Source organism: Takifugu rubripes, chromosome 8, assembly GCF_901000725.2.
Source record: "Takifugu rubripes chromosome 8, fTakRub1.2, whole genome shotgun sequence".
In the NCBI taxonomy this organism is placed as follows: Eukaryota; Metazoa; Chordata; class Actinopteri; order Tetraodontiformes; family Tetraodontidae; genus Takifugu; species Takifugu rubripes.
The window spans coordinates 15784085-15803416 of NC_042292.1; the positions used below are offsets into that span (position 1 = coordinate 15784085).

General features: G+C 43.1%; 4 protein-coding genes across 5 annotated transcripts; all 4 read right to left on the minus strand.

Moving 5' to 3' along the window:
• Nucleotides 1–1100: 1100 nt before the first annotated feature.
• pip4p1 (phosphatidylinositol-4,5-bisphosphate 4-phosphatase 1) lies at nucleotides 1101–4485 on the minus strand. Its single transcript, XM_003976614.3, has 7 exons — nucleotides 4230–4485; nucleotides 3473–3654; nucleotides 3195–3301; nucleotides 2663–2774; nucleotides 2518–2570; nucleotides 2344–2434; nucleotides 1101–2271 (listed from the first exon to the last, which is right to left on the minus strand). Exons 1-7 carry the CDS (start codon nucleotides 4330–4332, stop codon nucleotides 2128–2130), a joined length of 792 nt encoding a protein of 263 aa, XP_003976663.2. The 5' UTR covers nucleotides 4333–4485; the 3' UTR covers nucleotides 1101–2127.
• Nucleotides 4486–5174: 689 nt separating this feature from the next.
• LOC115250750 (transcription factor 7-like 1) lies at nucleotides 5175–6642 on the minus strand. Its single transcript, XM_029840641.1, has 6 exons — nucleotides 6574–6642; nucleotides 6429–6490; nucleotides 6313–6354; nucleotides 6047–6203; nucleotides 5852–5959; nucleotides 5175–5778 (listed from the first exon to the last, which is right to left on the minus strand). Exons 4-6 carry the CDS (start codon nucleotides 6134–6136, stop codon nucleotides 5329–5331), a joined length of 648 nt encoding a protein of 215 aa, XP_029696501.1. The 5' UTR covers nucleotides 6137–6203; nucleotides 6313–6354; nucleotides 6429–6490; nucleotides 6574–6642; the 3' UTR covers nucleotides 5175–5328.
• Nucleotides 6643–9806: 3164 nt separating this feature from the next.
• On the minus strand, nucleotides 9807–13209 carry LOC115250775 (transcription factor 7-like 1-A). Of its 2 annotated transcripts, XM_029840802.1 has the most exons (9): nucleotides 13109–13209; nucleotides 12720–12866; nucleotides 12418–12629; nucleotides 12188–12335; nucleotides 11521–11576; nucleotides 11406–11441; nucleotides 11150–11294; nucleotides 10970–11077; nucleotides 9807–10884 (listed from the first exon to the last, which is right to left on the minus strand). In XM_029840802.1, the coding sequence occupies exons 1-9, from the start codon at nucleotides 13196–13198 to the stop codon at nucleotides 10213–10215; spliced, it is 1614 nt and encodes a 537-aa protein (XP_029696662.1). In that variant the 5' UTR covers nucleotides 13199–13209; the 3' UTR covers nucleotides 9807–10212. The 2 variants fall into 2 exon arrangements, with proteins under 2 accessions (XP_029696662.1, XP_029696663.1); XM_029840803.1 differs by lacking the exons at nucleotides 12188–12335; nucleotides 12418–12629 and having other exon boundaries at nucleotides 13109–13167.
• Nucleotides 13210–14754: 1545 nt separating this feature from the next.
• On the minus strand, nucleotides 14755–19078 carry LOC101074974 (palmitoyltransferase ZDHHC3). Its single transcript, XM_003976613.3, has 9 exons — nucleotides 18934–19078; nucleotides 18456–18544; nucleotides 18304–18377; nucleotides 17847–17959; nucleotides 17711–17772; nucleotides 17503–17623; nucleotides 17339–17411; nucleotides 16751–16928; nucleotides 14755–16658 (listed from the first exon to the last, which is right to left on the minus strand). Exons 1-9 carry the CDS (start codon nucleotides 19056–19058, stop codon nucleotides 16567–16569), a joined length of 927 nt encoding a protein of 308 aa, XP_003976662.1. The 5' UTR covers nucleotides 19059–19078; the 3' UTR covers nucleotides 14755–16566.
• Nucleotides 19079–19332: the final 254 nt, after the last annotated feature.

Consider the following 19332-nt stretch of genomic DNA (forward strand, 5'->3'; position numbering starts at 1 on the left):
ATATTTCCAGCAACACTGTGATGTCATGTTAGCATTGCTTTCGCCGGGCTTTATGTTAGAGGTCAATAAATACTTCAAGCTTGTTGGATTTAAATTCAGGTCGTAAATCTGACATCATGATAAAACAAGGTTTTGTAAGGGAGGGAAGAATCTGGCTGATTTCTTCTCCCAAGCATCTCTCATAGCAGAACAGAGGCAAAACAGCCAGTATAGCATCACGCTAAGCTAAAGGAACATAAAGATAAAGGATACCAACACCTGGCAGTGTGTAATTATCTGATTACTGTGCATTTGCATGTGATTTCCCCTTTATTTCAGCTTTTTATTATATGCATTGTCAATGTCAAATGTTCAGAATGACCAGATTTAATAAAAATCTCAGACTGTTAGTTGGACACTGACATAATTGTCCCAGAGACAAACAAAAGTCCTGTCCTCACCGGTGTATGGTGTTGATGGCGTTTCCCTGCTGGCAGCTGTGGTCCAGGTTGGATTTTGGGCTGTTGCTGTTGATTTTTGCCTGACCCTCCTCCACCGGGACACCTTGCTTCGAACCCCTGGAGTTCTGTGGCTCCATCATGGTCAAAGCGTCCACAGACACAGGTGAAGTCCAAAAAGTCCCCCACTAAGACAATCCCCAAATGGGATGGCAGCAACAAAAATTAAATCCTAAAATAAATAAACAGGTACACAATTGCTTAAAGGATTTTTTGTTTTGGGAATTTTTTCAAGCTACATCCACAGGGGCTGTCCGAGGACCAAAGCTCTTGGTGCCTCAGCGGGAATTGAGTCGCAAGAGAGTCCGAATGTTGAATGAGGAAAAATGTCCCAGGACGCAGCAGCTGGAGGGTGGGGGAACGGAGAGAGAGAGGAGCTCTCGATGGCATTTTGATGGGGACTCCGGCTGTATGTAAAGACTGCGCAGATATAGGTGTGTGTTTATAACAAGCCTCTAAAATGACACCCCCCAGTTTGGAGCGCAGAACTCTTCTGAAGAGGCAAAAAATAAATGAATAAAAAGAATTAGGTAAAATGCTCTTTAAAAATGTCTTCAGGAAAACTATGTGCATGAAGTGACAAAAAAACCACCTGACAACAACTCCATTTAGAATGATGTCAATGATCTATTTTAATACGTGTTAATTTAGCCAATTTTAGTGCGTCGGGGCACTTTGTGGCAGTCACAGCCCCTCGTGGAGGTCAGATTCTGAGGCGTGTGAGCCAGACATGTTAAAATGATTCATGTTTCACAATATAAAAAGACACAACAACAAAAGTCAGGACACTAGTGCAACACATTTCACAGCCAGGAGGTACTTGCATCCACCAACCAGAAGAGGGCAGTAACAACTCACATTAGCGCGCAGATTAATCATGAACACAGATGAGGGGGGCTCCATGGCAACCAGCCCCTCGGAGTCAAACATTAAGGTTAAAAGTTTAATTTATAGTCATGGAACCAGAACTTGTGGTTTCCACCGGTGTCTCGCGTAGATTAAACAGAGCGTTAGAGTTCTGGATATGAAATGTCCACATCAATTTAAAAAAATCTAATGCCCAACTTCATTTTCCCCCATAATATTAGGATTCTCTTATTATTAGCACATCGGATGATCCGTAAACTGTCTTCAGGCTGAACGCAGGACATGAAAAACACGCACAAAGTAACATTTATCTTCACAATGGATTAGTGTGATGGCTGTTCTACATATGTAGAGAAAACTGAAAGAGATATCAGCAGATAGTTACAATAGCCCCAAACCCAAATGATCTTCACTTGGTATGAAAATAGGGGGGAAAGCACACTTAGAAATCTGGAAGCAGCAAACCAGTGATTCCTTTCAAATTTCAAACGATGTTCGCAAAAAAAAACCAACTGAATTTAAGTGCTTATGCGTCTTAAAGGGGAAGTTAAACACTAACTTTAGGCCACGCAGAGTCAAGTTCATGCTCCGAAGACGATACCACTCAATTGGTTTTTGTTAGCATTGATGCTATGAGGCTAAACAGCACAGCAGAAAAGTACAACCAGTTTGTTTTTCTTTTTAAATCACATCACTCTTGTCCTCCGTTTCGCCTCTTCAAGCTTTGCCATCCGCTTATGTGCCCCCCCACCTCGCCATCCGACTACGTGATGTTGGATATGGGGTTGCTTATTTTCAGACATGTCCAGTAGACGGTTCGTGCCACAGTAAACAAAGCAAGGAGGATCAGCAGCGCCCACGAAACGTAGATTCCTTTGGAGTTCTGGGCCGGCTTCCACGTACCGACCTGACGGAGAGGAAACGATGTGGAACCCAGAAAATGGTCGGACCCTGCAGGGAGATATTTACACACACTCACCGTAAGTCCTGCAGTGGAGGCTACGAGGACAATGAAGAGCAGGAAGCACAGCAGGCTCCTCCTCCGGGGGTACGTCCGGCCAATGGAGGAGCTGGAGACAAACACCAGAAATACACAGATCAAGAGTCGCTCTCTCTTCGCTTCCCAGACACAAGCAGGGGTAAAGGAGCTTACACTTTCCGGCAGTGTGGACATCGGGCCAACGTCCTGTCTGAAATCTCTGTCCACTGGAAAAAAGGAGCAAGAGCTAATATGCAGCCATTCTAGAAACTGCGTCAAGTCATTGAACATGAACAAGAGCAGTGAGCTTGTCTCCCACCAGGAATACGTTGGAACAGTGGCCACAGATGACCCGGATGCCCACGGGCTGATGCTGCGGCTCAGGACTCTCCCTGCTTACGTGAACTGGACCCAGGTTGATGATGCGTTTGCTGGGAAAAAAAAACAAAACAATGGAAAGTCATGTGAACCGTTGCAAAAACTGCTTGCTTTTCATTGTATTTTGAAATATCTAAAAAAACCCAAAAAACTAGTGGTGTCCCTTGAAAAAGATGTGTTTTGCTCAACTTCCTGTTAAAACCCTTCATGAGCTCAGACAACGGGCTCTTACCGCCATCTAGTGGACGCACAATTGAATAATCTTTATTTACTGAGCGATCTAATAGAAATAAATGTAACCTTGCATTGACTTGACTTCTTAGTGACCTATACATTAAAATAAACATGCTGCTAAAGCAATACACGTCTGCCTTGTAACTATCAAACTAATTACGCAGTTATTTCACTAGTTTGCTCAATTAATCGGGATTACTGCGGCTGAAAAAGAAAAACCTGCTCTTTCTCTTTCTCACCAGTAAGGCCTGGCACAGGCGATCCTCTGCGATGTGACTTTGCAAATCAGCAGACAGTTGCATGGACAGCGAACATACTTCTTCCCGACCGGAGCGTTCTTTATTGGCTACCAAGAGAGAGACGAAAGCATTAAGAAGGTGAGTTGAGCTGAAACCAAAGACCCTTCTGGTTGATACCAGCAATTTCATTTGTTTTATTTCACAACAGACAGCCGTGGTTCCAATCAAGGCAGGCGAAATGATAAGGACCATCATCCACAGAGCGGCTTTGGACTCACGGTGGCCTCGTTGCATATGCCGCACTTGACCACGTGCTGGTGCATCTTGCCCTCCACAGATATGGCGCTCTGACAGACCCGACAGTTGATGACTGGAGCGCTGCTGCTGTCGGGGCTGCCCTGCGGCGAGTATGGAGGTGGAGGCTCGCCTAGCACCACCGAGGTGGGGAATGATGCCAGACCTGAAAGCAGACAGACACTTAAAGAAAAGAGCCAGAAGGGATGCATAACGTTAGACGTGGAAGGAGCTTAACCTTTGATAACCCACATATATGTCAGGTCACATAAAATTACCACCTGCGAGCGACACACCCAAACATCAAGGTTTATCTGTAGATGCTAGAAGACCAGTGATGAAAATATAAAAAACAAACAAACGATTCATGCATATCACCCTGTCATGAGCTGAACTTTGACCTTTCAGGAAGCTGTATAAGCGGTTCTTTTGCATGATTTATACTGCAAAGTCAGCATTTGGTGGCGAGTCCTTATTCTTAACAATCTTCATTTTACAGTATCGTGGCAGCGCAAACACAGATGAACATAAACTTAAACTATATAAGACATATTCTGTAGATATTATGTACAATCATCATTAGCCACAGGGCTAGCTTGCTAGCAAAGCGCAATGAATGATCGGGTTTGTGCCATGCGGAGCCTTTCAGTTCAGTTTTACTAAAAACATTTGTGGAATTTAATCCCTAAACTATGGCAGCCTCACTCTGGCGAGGGCCTCAATAGGACACGGCGGACATACTCTGCGGCTTTGACGGATATCCATAGCAGTTTCCTCCGGGAGAGAGGCCGTTGGTCCCGTCGTGCTGCTCGGAAAGCAGCGGCGACCTTTCCGGATCCGCCATAACTCTTGGCAGCAGCCGGGACGGGTCACAACCCTGGCAGGAATGTTCAGAAGAGCAGCCGAGGGATTTTCAAGCCCAAAGGTTTTGAGTTTGCGATCCTGACACCCACATGACACAGCTGAACTGCTAAAGGCGGAAGCAAAATAACAAAAACACCTCGTCACGTGACCGTGGCCTGGCCAGAGCCCTGATTGACAGCAAAATTAGCCAATTAAACTCTTGGTCGAATGGGCGGGGATCAGGAAAACTGTTGGATTGGTCGGATCGGTTGGCTATAGATATGGTGTGTTTATGTCTGTGTAAAGCGTGTATGTTTGTCTGCCACTTGGTGTACTGAAGACTGGGGCACCGTAGCCCAGATATGTCAAACTCTGGGTAAATTTGGCCGCAGTGTAATTATATTTGACCCGCGAAGATAAATGACGTGTGCAATTGTGTATACATGTAATACAAGTATTTATACATGTGGTGAAGTGTTGTATTGGATGTATGTTGAGGAGAATGTTATCTAAGGCCGTAGTTAAAATATTTGGCCAAACCATTTTCATAAAATCAGTTTATTGTAATGATCCTGTTAGAGTTTAGTTTGAAGCGGGCCTTAATGCAGAGAGGAAACACCCAACTAGGTCTAAAAAAAAATCCTGCACATTTCTTCACCAAAGGAGGGAGGCGTGGAGACCTTGAGCAAAGAGCAAAAACACAATCACAAATTCTGAATCTCAAAGGAATCAAGTCACTGAGTTGACATTTACCTCGAAACTGACGTGATCACACCAGGTTCCTGGAGAAAGTGCAGAGCAGGAACAGACAACACCAAAACAAACACCCAGGACCCTGACAGCTCCATGAAGCAAAGGCATATTTTAATGGTTTTTTTTTTCATAAACTTTAATAAGTCACAAGTCTTGCATTGCAACCAGCCACATGTGTCCTCTCTTAATCATTTTCACGGCATCACTTTCTTGACAGAGATGCAAATAATCGCAGATGATTAATTTACCGCTCCTCCAGAACATGGTCTGGGACTGGACCAACTACAGTGTTCTCCATGCACAGCTCCTGTGGGGGATTCAGTGTACACACTCCCTTGTCAGGAATTCTCATGAATCCTTGTGGGGGACAAGGATTCATGTAGAGTGCATGGGGGACATGCGCTTGGATCTCAGAACTTTGCATGCATGCTTCCTGACTGTGTATCCACAAATGTGGGTTTTGATCTTGCCTCCCTGCCATGTGTGGATGAATAGACATGCTAGAACCCTGTGGGAAAGGTGCTTGGATGAGGGGTCCTTGTTGGGGAAAACTGCAGCTGTAAGGTTGCTGTGGAAGATAGGTGGGAAGACTCAATCTGCGCTGCACAGGCTGTCCAGGGTTCCCCATGAGATAATTGCTCTTGGGATCGAGGGGGAAAACTCTGTATTTCCTGTCCCTGTGTCTTTTTTTACCCTAAGAAGACCAAACATTCCTGTCATTCTCTATTGCCAGTGCAGCAGGTGAGAAAAGCATCACATTTACTTACGTAATTCAACTGGGTGGACCAGGTGGGGTTGTTCATTTTATGAATCTGCTTCAGTTGTGCTGCCCTTTTGAAATATTTGGACTGATCTTCCTTTGACATTGACCTCCACTGGAGACAGAAGACAACAGAAAAACCTCGAGATGAGCCACTTTCCGTAATTGGCTCATCTAGATCATCTAGATCTAAATCTCTTACCATTGTTGCCAGATATGAGTTCACAGTGCTGCTGCCTTTGCGCCAGAGTTCTCTTGAGATGTTTGGTCTCTGCTCCGTCATGAACAGCATGAAGGCATTTGGAGGCTTTTTGATATAGACCTCCTCACTGTCGTCATCACTGTCAGAGGTGTCAGTGCTGTTTAATGAGGAACATGTTGAATCAAATGGATTAACGCAACCAATGTATACAAGTGTCCTTCTAATATGAATTTGTAGGTGATTTAAACTGTTAAGACTCAACTCACTCTTGAGTATCCTCCTGCAGCTTGTATAACTCCTGCCCGTTCCTTCACAGAGACAGGTACACATCATCAGACAGTCTAGCTAACGGGATTTTATTGTTGCTGTTTGTGACACTTACAGCCATCCAACAAAACATTTTGGGGATTCGTTGGACAAAATGCTTTCTGATTGTGTATCGAACTGTAAATAATAAACAGAGAATACAATGAAATGCTGTGTGCATGCTGCAATGATCACCAACAACTTTTAACTCAATATCTTACCTGGTTGCAACATCTGACCTGGTCCTTGTTAGAATCGGCTTTGTTCAACTGCCCATAAATGATGTTGATCTTCGGGTATATTTGTTTTGGAGACTGCACAAGCGACCCAGTGGGTGAAAGAGATTCTATAGATTTTAAAAGACCTGACGCCAATGTGGTAGGACTCGGATATTGTTCATAAGAGCACCCAGAGTCAGATTTTGTATGGGATGTTGAACTCGATGTTGTTAGGGCAGGTAACGTCACATCAGGCACTTTCCAATTGGCTCCTATGTCACTTGAACTGAGTTCGATGGTCTGTAAAACACATCATCATCATCTTCATCATCAGTCTTCAATTTGAGATTTCTATCCTCATGTCTTAACATCTACTCACGTCAAGATTGTCCCAAGATTGAGGGTATGTGCTCACTTCAAGCTCAGGGAAGAAGACATCTTGAAGTTCTAATCCACTGAGTAATGTGTAAGAACTTGGCTCCTCTACACTTGTGATATCTGTCGCTTCTATTAAACTCCACAGCTCGTTCAGATTATGTTCAGACATTTTACCGTTTGACTCTTGTAATACAGATGATGATGATAAACAGCAGCGCAACCATAGGTTTGGCTCGATCAAAGATTGATACAAACATGAAAGACATCAAGACATCAAAGTACTTCAAAGACAAACCAAGACTATAAGTAAGAAAATGTATTTACGCTGTAATTGAGGATATTAGAGCCTTCACTTAGCATTCACATCAAAGCAATCGTAAGTTGGGCTGGATCAAAGATTGATACAAACATGGAAGACATCAAGACATCAAAGTACTTCAAAGACAAATAAAGACTATAAGCAAGTAAATGTACTGACACTGTATTGAGTGAGGATATTAGAGACGTCACTTGAGTAGACACCTCTGCGATCTGCTCAGGACGTGCTGCTGTGTAAGTACGGCGGGCTATGGGGGCAAATGCACTGCAAGAGTAAACACGTTGCAACCGGCCAAACACCAAATACAGGAATAATGGAAATACAAACAAATGCAAGATATGTCATTTCAATATCAATATCAAGATCAATCTTTATTTATATGGCACTTTTCATACGCTAGGTAGCACAAAGTGCCTCACAAAGGATAAAAACAGCAAAGAGAACAAGAGAATCAAGAAAAGGACACACACACACATGCATACAACACACTTACACACACACCCACACACACAAATAAGCTTAGACAAGCTGAGACACGGCTGGGCACCGAGACCTGAGGCGAAGGAGACGCCACCTTTGGAGGCCCACCAGGCCGAGGGAGGTCACGGTCCATGACCACAGGCCGTACAGCCACAAAGACCACCCCGACCCGGACAGACCGGAGACTCCACACCAAAGCACAGAGCCCCCTAACCACCCAGGCCAGGGTCGACAACGGGACAGCACCCCCAGCGGTAGACCGGAAACATCTCCCAGCCTGGCAGGGCCCCATGAGGAAACACCTTGAGGAAACACTGGAGCTAAAAACTGAAGGACTGAAACAATAAATGGGATAAAAGGTATAAAAGCTAAAAACTGAGGAACTAAGAACTGAGGGAGTAAAACAGTACTAAGACTAAAACAGACTAAAACAGTAAATGGGATAAAAGGTGTAAAGACTAAAAACTGAGAGACTAAGAACTGAGGGAGTAAAACAGTAAAAGTGTCAAGTAAAATAAGGATAAGAAAAAAGCATGAGGACATAAAATAAATTAAAAATAATCAGAAAATCAATTAAAGGCCTGATTAAAAAGGTGTGTCTTGAGCCTCTTTTTAAAATGAGGTTCTCCGGCAGGCTGTTCCACAGTCGGGGACCATAATAACAGAAGGCCGCTTCCCCGTGCGTTTTAGAGCTTACATGTGGGATGGTTAAAAGGCCGGTGCCAGAGGACCTCAGAGTCCGCGAGGGTTGATAGAATAAAAGCAGGTCAGATAAATAAGTCGGGCCAAGACCATTAAGACATTTAAAAACTAATAAAAGAACCTTAAAATCGATCCTGAAACGCACGGGTAGCCAATGCAGCGATTCTAAAACCGGTGTGATGTGCTCCCGCCCTCTGGTCCTCGTCAGCACATCTCACACCACAACGGAAGCTAACTTTTGGAAATGACAATGAAAAATTACGTTATCCCTTGTCTCTTAAATGCATGGATGCAATCCTTTACAATATCGTAGAAGAGCAGCAGTTACGTAGCTAGAAACCAGGTATAAGGCAGATATTTCTGATTGAGAAATCACTGCATTCTAGATGACGCTGCTCTGCTCTGCTCTGCTCGGCGTGCTAACTTCAATTATGTTTGCTCATCTTTCAAGAATGTCAGCTCCCATTGCGTTGAATTTGCTGCTTTTCTCTCTTGCATTTTTGGGGCACGTTTACAGTTTTGGGGCATGTTTACATCTTAATGCTTCCCTGAGATTTGATATATCATTGAAAAGTACTTGAGAAGTATGTAACTTGACAAACAGAATTTGAGAGGATACTGTAGGAGTGGCTCCTCACAGAATTTGGAAAAGATCAGGATGTCATCAAGGTGGGCCTGAACTACTTCAGAGGCATTGGTGAGACTGAACGGCATTAAAAGATACTGGTAATGACCTGGGGAAGTGTTAGAAGCTGTTTTGCATCTGTCGCCTTCTTGAAAACAGATCACGTTACCGGTATATGAATTAGAGAGCTGGAGATACGAGGAGTCTTATGATTCAGATTCAGGCTCTTTATTTGTCCCACACAGGGAAATTTACAGCGCAACAACAGCGAAAGCATGCAGAAAAAAAATAAAATTAGGATAGAATAGAGAATATACAAAAAAAGGATGTATATATGCAATAATCCAGGGTAAATGGATACTCAGCCCTTGTATACCTGTACATAGTACAGAGGGTGTATACAATATACATATCAGAATATATAATATTCAGTCTGTGCTAGCGGGCATTATGTTTGTTGTGCAGACCAGATGACTCCCTTGTGGGTTGTGATGACCGAACTAAGAGTAACACAAAATCAGTGGCAGACAAGGCAACAAATTAAGCAAGAATTTCATGGTTTCTGGGTGCTCGGCTGACAGGGATACGTGTACAGGAGCTTTTTGGTGAGTTATTTGACCCAATACATGATGGGGAAGAGGATCCCTGTCAATTCCCAGCTGATGCACAAGATCCTTATCCATAATTCTTCCATCTGCCCGACAGTCAATAATGACACTAGGCAGGAAGTTTATAAGACACCAGTTTATCTTTAATAAAGTTCTCTAAACCATGCAAAAATCCATCACACAAGAATAATTCCGATCACTCTGGTGGGCCCTGGTCCGAAAGTCGATGGCATGGCAGTCCATGATTCCCTATCTTCCTTGTCACATATTGAAGACGCTGAGCCACATCTGGTCCACTGAACCCATTCTGAAAACCTTTCATAGATCTCCAGTGAAGAACAGGCTGAGGCCTGTCTCTCCCATTCTGTAGTTCCCCACAGAAATAATGATGGAAAGTCAGGCATGGAAGTCAAATGATCTGGTAGATTGTGTGCGCATCCCAACTGCGGCTGCAATGTTGTTCACGTCCTCATTATTGTTATGAAGGGCCAGGGACGTTGTGAGGGGACACCAAATAATCTCCCTCTGTTTCACAGCCCAGTGTTGGCAGGTATGCCTGTGGCCGTTGATTTAGCATGCACTCCGTCTGTGGTCTGTTGGGTTGGCATACAATCTCCAAGTGACTGTTGGTTGCACATGTAGATCCCCTCTGGGTAGTGACTCTGCAAGGGCCTCTGTGGGACAGGATTGTTCATGTAGGGTCCCTCGGTGTAAGGATAGTTCATGTTGGATGCTTGTGAGTGAGGATTATGCATGTAAGGCCCTTGTGCATAGTAATTCATCATAAAGGGCCCTTGTGGGTGAGATGTGTGCATGTATGGCCCCTGTGAATATGGGTTTAGCATAAACGGTCCCTGTGCATTAGGATTGCACATGTATGGCCCCTGTGGTTGCGGATTTTGCACATAGGGCCCCGGCTGGTGAGGATTTAACATGCCAGACCCCTGCGGAAGATTATTTTGGAAAAAGGAACTTTGCGGGTTAGGATTCCACATGTATGGTCCCTGTGGAAGATCATATGGAAGGAAGGGCCCCTGCGGGGCAGGATCTGGAATGTAGGCTCCATGCTGGACGGGTGGCTGCGTCATATTTGACTGGGTGTGAGGACCTTGAATTACTTGTGCGGGGTTTCTTGGATCAGGCATGGCAAAATTGGACTCTGGAGAACTAACTTCACTTCTGTCCCTCTGCCTTCTCTTACCCTAGATAAAATAAAAAACACATTTTTTCTGTGACTGTGCTTTACCACCAGTGTAGCAATGCATAAGAGGCGTGATGTATACTTACATAATTCATCTGATGGGACCAGTTAGGGTACATCACTTTGTGTAATATAGTCAGTCGTTCTGACTCACTAAAATATGAGGACTGCTCTTCTTTAGACATTGACCTCCACTGGAGAGAGAAAACATTGAATTCAATAAGGACAATTTTGAGAAAAAAAAGCCGACCCAAATATCCTCTTACTATTGCTGCCAGATGTGAGTTTACAGCCCCGCTGCCTTTACGCCAGATTTCTTTTGAAACGTTGGGTCTTTGCTGTTCCATAAACAGCATGAAGGCATTGGGAGGCTTTTTGATGTAAACCCGATTGTTGTCATCTCTGTCACTGCTATTCATTGGGACACATGAAACATCGCATTTAAATCTAATGGAAGAACTGGTGCTTTGGCATGTGATTGTAGAGGAATTTTAGTTGTGTAGCAGAGAATAAAAGATTTACCCGTCCTCCGGAACCTTGAACAACTGTTGTCCGCTCCTTCACAGACACATAAAGAGCATTGGCATAAACACTAATAATTCTTTTATATCAATCCAAGTGATGTTTTGATACTCACATCCATCCCAGGAAATGCCCGTGCTGGTCTTGGGTGCTTTTTGATGCTGAATCAGGCTGTAACAACAAAACTCAGAGGATCTCATTCATGAAACATTAGGAAATTTGTGAACGGATATACACATAAAAGCCTACTCTACTAAAAACCTACTCAAGATTCAGGAACATGTGGAACTGTGTTCGGGAAACTGGTCGGAAACACGTGTGTAGATCATGAATGCCAAACGATGGTAAATTGACTGCGATAAGGATCACCTTTTCCTGTAATACCTGGTCATTCTACCAAATGGGGCTTTAAACCCGGCGATGGATTGACTTTTTTTTTTTTTGCCGAACACGTGCTACTGTGTTAAAACTGGTATCGTTCTAAGCCCGTCTGCAGCAATGAGTGGCCCAAAGAAAAGAAAAGTCGACAGTGCGTGCCGGGTGTTTAGCAAGGAATGGACAGCTAAATACTTTTTCACTGAAGTCCGCTCAAAGGCATCGATGTCTTATTTGTCAAGAAACTGTTGCAGCTTTGAAGGAAGACATTAGCTGTCACTTTTCCCCCAAGCATGCTAACTATGCAACCAACTGGTCAATGCAAGAAAGGACAGCTATTGCTCAGAGAACTGCCACGAAGAATCAAACACGGAGAGTTATTTATGGCATTCAAGTTAACTGAATACCTTTTTTTTGCCTCGTTGACCTTTTCTTTTCGTCTTAGACTCCTTAATCGGCAACTTTTTCTTTATAGACCCAAAAACGAAGTTGAGCTTTGGGCAATTTTGCCCAGGTTGGGGAGATCCAGGTGGTAGTGCCGATATAGGACTCGTACTGTACTCAAAAAAAAAAAATAGCTAATTAAAAAAAAAGTTTAAATCAACCAGATGAAAGACTTAAAGCAGATGGAATTCACCTGGGAGGTGGAACAGGAGTCGGGGTGGGTGGATCTGACTCATTTGGAGCATGTGCAAGTGGAGGAGTAGGATGGGGTGCAGACTGCAGAGAAGGGGGGACTAGCTTGGCAGGAAAATGAGCCATAAAGGCTTCATCAGAAACATTTTCTGGTGGCATCGTTTCGAAACAGTTCCAAAAATGTTTGAGGTCATTAAATTCCATGTCATCAAACTGTAAAACACATTGATTCACGAGTACAGCTCACATCATCGTCTTCAAGAAAACAGTTTTTTGTGTTCTTTTCGTGCTCAACGCACTTACGTCAGGAAGGACAAAAGAAGGCTTTGCATTTTGCATATCTGGGTGGACTGACTGGTCCTGGACCGGAGATATTGGTACTGCTGTTTCTGTCTGTTCTATCAAATCCCAGAGCTCCTGTTCATGATGTGCTGTTGTACATTTTGGAGCCTGTAACACATATCAAAAACAGATCTTGGTATCAATGATTATGCTCTAGCCAGCCTGAAGCAAAAATGGGAACTACTTGGGCACTGTAGGTCATACTCTAATAAAACATGCGTCTCACCCCGAGGCACCAAATTACACTAATCCCAAAGAATTTCTAAAATGATCTCCAAATTGTTTTTATAGCAATAAGGCTTGATAGAAAGAGATTCAGTGGTTGTCCCAATGCAAATGTTTTAAGTTACCGATTCATGTGTTGGAGGATATAGAGGATGTGGCGCAAACAAAGCCATCGGATGGGAAAATGTGGTTTCAAGGTCTCGCTCTGTCGACATGGTTCAAGTTTACACTGTTTGCTTGCGAAGCAGTATCACAATAATGGTTAATTTTTTTTCCTACACCACAAAAGCTTTGTAACTCAGGTTGCTTTGAAATGCTGTGTTTCCTTTGAAGTACAAAGTAACAGTGAGCACTGTGCTGCAAAGTGTTGATGTGGGATTCTGTCATGAAGGTTGTCACACTTTTTCTGTTACAAACTGACCCCGGACCCCCATCAGAGAAGGGAAAAGTTATGTGGCCCTCACAGGAAATTGTTCAGGGACCCCTGCTATACATTATATAACTCAATATTGCACCCATGCAAAAGCAAAATTCAAATAAAAAAAAACCCCACATCGCTGGCGTACGTTTCTTCAATAAAGATTAATTAAAAATTGTATGACTCTTTATTTGCAGCCTTCTGAATTAAATTTCAACAGTATTCATTTTCCACAGGCTCACAATAAATGTAATGTTTTCTCATCTCTTCTACTTTCTGGCACCTTTGAGTCATGTCCAGGTTCTTTTGCTTATCTTGGTGTTGTGTTTCATAGAACATCTGATGTTGTACTTGTGCAAGGTCCGTCTTTCACATATGTAAACAGATATTCTGCTTCTCACTTGTCCAGAAAACTCCTGTTTTCTGCTTTTCTTATTGCCATTTTTCAGTGGCTTAGCGCGGTGCCAGTATTAGCATATAAGGTTGCTATGACTACTTCTTCTTTGTGGGTTTTCTTGGCACCTCTTTGAAAAAGCTTATTGTTGCTAATTCTGTAGTTCCAGTTACTATCATAGATAGTCAAATTATCATACTTAGTCCGGAAACATGATCACCTGACAGGCCTCTGTCACCCCACTGGGTCATGGTTTGGTTTCCTCTCTCCTCTCCTCTCCTCTCCTCTCCTCTCCTCTCCTCTCCTCTCCTCTCCTCTCCTCTCCTCTCCTCTCCTCTCCTCTCCTCTCCTCTCCTCTCCTCTCCTCTCCTCTCCTCTCCTCTCCTCTCCTCTCCTCTCCTCTCCTCTCCTCTCCTCTCCTCTCCTCTCCTCTCCTCTCCTCTCAGCCATCAGCAGGAGGGTCCCCCTACATGAACCTAGTCCTGCTCAAGGTTTCTTCCTGTTAAAAGGGAGTTTTTCCTTGCTACTGTTGCTTGTCTGGGGTCAGGCCCTGGGATTCTGGAAAGCGCCTTGAAACAATTTTGATTGTATAAGATGCTGTATAAATAAAGATTGATTTGATTTGAGTTGGCATGCAAGGAATTGGTGCATTAGTGTGGAGTGTGGATTTTCGCACCGAACCACCACCAGAATTTGACACCCATGCAAGCAGACAAAGTCAGAAATGAAAAACCTAAGGTGAAAGAAACAACAAATAACAAAGACATGACAAAAGGACAGAAAGAACAAAATTGCAAAGAAAGAAAGAACCTCAAATTATTTCAAACAGCTCTCAATACTAACAAACATGATCATAATGGCTTTGAAATTTGATTTGAATAACGCATCATGTCATTTGTGTACTGCTCCATTTGCTAAGGACACAAACGGCAGATATAAAGACAAAAGCAGGCAGTGTTGTTGAAAAGTCATCGACTTTACCATCGGTTTCATGAGCCAGAGCGACGGATCATCACAAAGGTCACAGTTTCAAGACAGCAACAACAAATACATCAAGCAGCTGTAAACCGGTTCATCACCAACACACACATCAAACTTGTCTTTGTCCGCAGGGCTCCACGTTGATTAATTCCACAATCTACCGGCGGGAGTGTGAAAAACAGCAGAATTAAAACCCTCTGAGGGCCCTCCCACGAAAATACAGCCAAAATATGTTGGCTGCCAACTAAATGTAGACCCTTGGTACTGTGCAGAGAGAAACTCTTTAAAAGGGTCCCAAATTTGATCAACACTGCACAAAATCTGGCTCCGTTTTTCACAAAATGCCGGGAATACGGATTAAAGCTGCTTTGAGACCCTTGTACAGAAACATGAGCACACCATTTATGAAAACATAAACAATCTGCAAAGAAAATGAGACTTTACCCCCAAAAACTACTACTTAATTTAAAAGAGAAATAGCCACACTCTGATAAAGGTATTAGCTTATTAAAACTGACACAAGTCAAAACACACCCAAATCTCCCTGAAACCCTTTGATTTTGGTACATCTCAAGTACATATTAATATGTATCCATAATGTAAATTTTCTTTTAAAAAAAAAAGGACAAAATCCAGTAAATTTCCCTTTCTTTTTTAAAAAGTGCACACTGTTGATATAAAATACAACCCTTCATATGTACAGCTATTAAACGGTAAACCCTCGATCAGTAAGTGACGAGATGTCATTCCTGCTCTGCTCTAAAACCCAAATCTTGACCATTTTTTTTTTAAAGTTTAAGTTTCACTGCCAGCAGCAAACAAAACTGCTCGCTCACATTCAGGATGTCTTTAGTGCTTCCGTAACGATGCCCTATACTGAGCCACTGAGCCACAGGAGGATCAGAGCATCAGTCTGGCTGTGAATGCAACATGACGCAAACTTTCAGGGTGATGCGGGTCCCATAAATGCTGTCAACAGCTCTCCAATGTGAAATCATGTAACAGGAAACACACATGTAGAAAGAGAACATCCGATAAAATGGATAGAGTCCACTGAAGCACTTGTAGCAACGTCTCTGTTTCCGCCTCATCTTCCTGTTCAGTCCACGTCAGGAGAAAGCAACGCTATATACATATGTAGAAACATCCCCAGGGGTAAAACTGCTGATAATGCTGACGTTTTAACAATTTGTAGTGCAAATGAGGAAGTCCAAGTTGTTCAATTTAGATGAACTGACCAACGTGTTGGTTGTATAAATACTGGCCAGATCATCTTCAAATGCATCTGGAAATGAGGCAGATTGTTAGGCAGACATTTTGTTCAAACAGCATAAACCAAAAGAAAAAAACAAATATCTGACAATGAGTAGATGTCATATTATGTGTCATTATTCCTCCTCCTGAAGATTAATGGAGTTCCACAGGGTTCAGTGTTTGGACTACTTCTATTGGCTTGACTTAGGTAAAATTGGACAATCACATCTGATTGTTATTCAGACTTGGGAGTCCACCAATATTTAAAAAAGAAATTATGGATGCTGGTAAATAGAGAGCTAAACAGGGACCTTTGGACCTTTTTTGAGCAGGGTACACACAAAGACACATTCATTCTTTCCCATCCTGCATACACTCTCTTCATTGGTCCTAGACTTCGCTGCCATTTTTGTTTCTTCATTTCTTCGGTCCAAAGATAAGACACTGTACTTGGGGGAAAAAAAACAAAACATTTTGACTGTAACGCAGCCGCCCCAAAAACCTTCTTTGTCATTTTTGGGTGTAGCTGGTGTGAATCAGACGTTGTAGTCAGGCAGGGCAGAGTACGTGACCCCACCCACTGATGGAGGGCTGGATTGGAGAGGTAGAAGCCAGCAAAAGATGGAACCTGGAGAAAAGAGAAGCAAAGATAAACCAGCTTATGAATGAAAAAAATGTGATCAATACGAAAACTATGACAGATTGTGTTAAATTAAACACCTCTTCCAAAAACCTCTCGCAGAAGAGCGAGCTTTGGCTTGCGGGAGTGTGGGGGCTGATGAGGCAGCTGGGAGAAGGTGGAGGATGACGAGGAGGAAGGAGATGTGCTTCTGTCCTTTATCATCAGCCTGTTCTTCATCTGCTCGATGGGAGTCTCGTCTGTGATTATGGACACCAACTGGAGAAAGACTGGCTTATTTCAGATTTTTGTTTTTAAAGAACACCTTTTCACTGTAGTTTAACCAGGTGTTTTGATATTTGAAATTAAAACACTTTCTAAAATAAAATGTTCTCCTTTTTTTCTGAGATGCTAAAAATTACTGGCTATGAAATCATAGGATAAGATGCTAACCAAATAGAGCTCTGAGGACAGAGTCACTGGCATGTTGAAATCCTTATTTTTAGATGAAGAGAGAACTGCTATTTTGGGTAAAATACAAGGAAGTGTCAGAGAAATGTCCTTTAATATCAGAGTGTGTGAATATCGACACTTGTCAAGAGTGCATGTGACATGTTTAAGCTATAGTGAATGAGGGTGTAGAATAGGCTTATTTTAAAGTCTCAGCCTTAGGACGTCAATGTGCGTACCTGATCATAGAAGATGACCATGACAAACACTCCAAACAACACCGACTCCACCAGGAGGATTATGTAATGAGCACTGGGTGAGAGAGAGAGAGAGATCTATCCAGGCAGTTCAACAACAATAATGTAAAGAAGCTCTTGAACTACACGTTCACACCAACACTCACACTATCAGGTGCTTGCTTGGTGTCTCCTCGCCCTCTTTCTCTGTGTCGCTTTCCCTCTCGTTCCTTATTCGCCACACCCAGGATGACACCACCAACACCAAGGAATAGAGACTGGCCATACCTGCAGCCAGAACGGACAAACGGTTAAAAGTGTGCATTCGAATCATCAGAATCCTTTGAGTGTTACTGGTTTTGGAAGATTTCTCACCAGTGTAGAAGAGGAACTGGATAAAATACTTTTGGTTTAACTCTCCAACACAGTTGTTGATCCTAAAAACGCAGACGTCAGTGAGAAGATGAGAAGGAAGTGAAGAGAAGAGAAGAGAGCGCTGGATGCTTCTCACCAGGGGCAGTGGTGGTCCATGCGGCGGATACACCTCTGGCAGACGCGGCAGTGGTGCGCTCTGGGTGGCCTGTAGGTTTCGCAGCGGCTGCACACCGTCCAGCCCTCGCAGCCCTGAGAACGTAACAGTGTATGTGTCTGAAGTCCTCGGTCATTAAGAGGTTTATGACATAAACATCATTTCTGCAGTTGTGAGGCAACATTTGGGTCTCAACTAGACATGCGGCAGCAGGCAGAACAATCTCGAGACTGTTCAAACCTGTAGAATTTGACTACAAAATTCTCTTCTCACACAGTCGTCATTCTCGACAATGAGCCACGCAACATGCAGCAGAGGCGTCCGCGATAGTTATAAATACAGTCAGGATGTACAGGTAGCATCACACTGACGTTCATGACATGTATGAAGCAATACTTCCAAAGAAAAATAACTATAAATCTAAAATGCTACAACTCACCCGTTCATTCATCCGAGATGACTGCGAGCGAAGGTCTGAGAAGTCAATGGCGGTGTCAGGAAGTGGCACCACACCTAAACCGGCACACAAATTCAAATGAAGAGTTGTGTCTTTAGTTGTGTCTTTTTGTGAGCTCAAAATCCATCCCTGACCTGGGTCTGAGAAAACAGCCCTGGAGTGGCAGGCCAGCAGCAGCATCAGAATCAGGTTAAACGCAGATCCATGTAGAGTGCACCATACACTGCAAAAAAGTCAAATTCCAAAAGTTCTCACTGCCATTTCTCACCATTTCTTGATTATGAAAAAGCTGCACCTAATGAAATAAGAAGTTCCTGGTATTCTTCCATATTTGTATTTCTTAATGGGAGAAAGACCATTTATTTATTTATATATGTACAACTGAGCTGAAAACAATAGAGCATAAAGACATACGATTAACACGACTTAAAAGGGGTTAACTTATTTCAAAGGGAGGAGGCTTAGTCTTCGTTTCCATTTAGGATGGGAACTAACAAAAGTAAGGACGCTGTCAGATTTGGCTGTGGTCATTTCAATGGAAACAGCACAGAGCGACGGCGGTCCTGTCTGTTTTTATAGGGCTAAAAGGACATAAAAACACAAATAACCGACCTGTTCGAGTAGGCAGGGAGGAGCACATAATGTATGACTACGTAGTCCGCATAAAACACGCTGAAATATGTTAAGATCAGACAGATCACCCCGCAGGGATCTCGCCGACAGCGTAGAGAAGCCATCTTCTGCCAGGCTCCGCCCCCATGTTCACAACTTCCGTGTGACATCACGTAGAAACGTGATGCTGCGTTCAAGAACCGCAGGAAATCTTCGATTACACCGTCACATTGTTGTTAAAAATGAACACGATGATTCAATAAACACAGTTTTTTCTTACTTTATAATGTAAGTTACAAAACATTATCAAACTATAGGGGAAAACTAAGACACAATAGCCATAGCGGTATGGATGCAAGTCTCTGAAATTACAAAAGTGACCACGGGGAGGCAGTATAT

Bases quoted from the DNA above. Each gene is read 5' to 3' on its own strand.
- pip4p1 (XM_003976614.3), bottom strand. From the start codon at position 4,332: ATGGCGGATCCGGAAAGGTCGCCGCTGCTTTCCGAGCAGCACGACGGG. The intron at 3,302-3,472 runs GTGAGTCCAAAG...CTCTCTTGGTAG, and splicing joins GCATATGCAACGAGGCCACC to CCAATAAAGAACGCTCCGGT. The intron at 2,272-2,343 runs GTGAGTGTGTGT...CCTCTCCGTCAG, and splicing joins CCTCCACTGCAGGACTTACG to GTCGGTACGTGGAAGCCGGC.
- LOC115250750 (XM_029840641.1), bottom strand. From the start codon at position 6,136: ATGCTGTTCATGACGGAGCAGAGACCAAACATCTCAAGAGAACTCTGG. The intron at 5,960-6,046 runs GTAAGAGATTTA...TTCTGTCTCCAG, and splicing joins ACTCATATCTGGCAACAATG to TGGAGGTCAATGTCAAAGGA. The intron at 5,779-5,851 runs GTAAGTAAATGT...TGGTCTTCTTAG, and splicing joins GGTCCACCCAGTTGAATTAC to GGTAAAAAAAGACACAGGGA.
- LOC115250775 (XM_029840802.1), bottom strand. From the start codon at position 13,198: ATGTCGACAGAGCGAGACCTTGAAACCACATTTTCCCATCCGATGGCT. The intron at 12,867-13,108 runs GTAACTTAAAAC...TATGTGTTACAG, and splicing joins ATCCTCCAACACATGAATCG to GCTCCAAAATGTACAACAGC. The intron at 11,295-11,405 runs GTAAATCTTTTA...CCCAATGAATAG, and splicing joins TTCAAGGTTCCGGAGGACGG to CAGTGACAGAGATGACAACA.
- LOC101074974 (XM_003976613.3), bottom strand. From the start codon at position 19,058: ATGGCTTCTCTACGCTGTCGGCGAGATCCCTGCGGGGTGATCTGTCTG. The intron at 18,378-18,455 runs GTCAGGGATGGA...GTGCCGGTTTAG, and splicing joins GGCTGTTTTCTCAGACCCAG to GTGTGGTGCCACTTCCTGAC. The intron at 16,929-17,338 runs GTACGCACATTG...GTCTTTCTCCAG, and splicing joins TGGTCATCTTCTATGATCAG to TTGGTGTCCATAATCACAGA.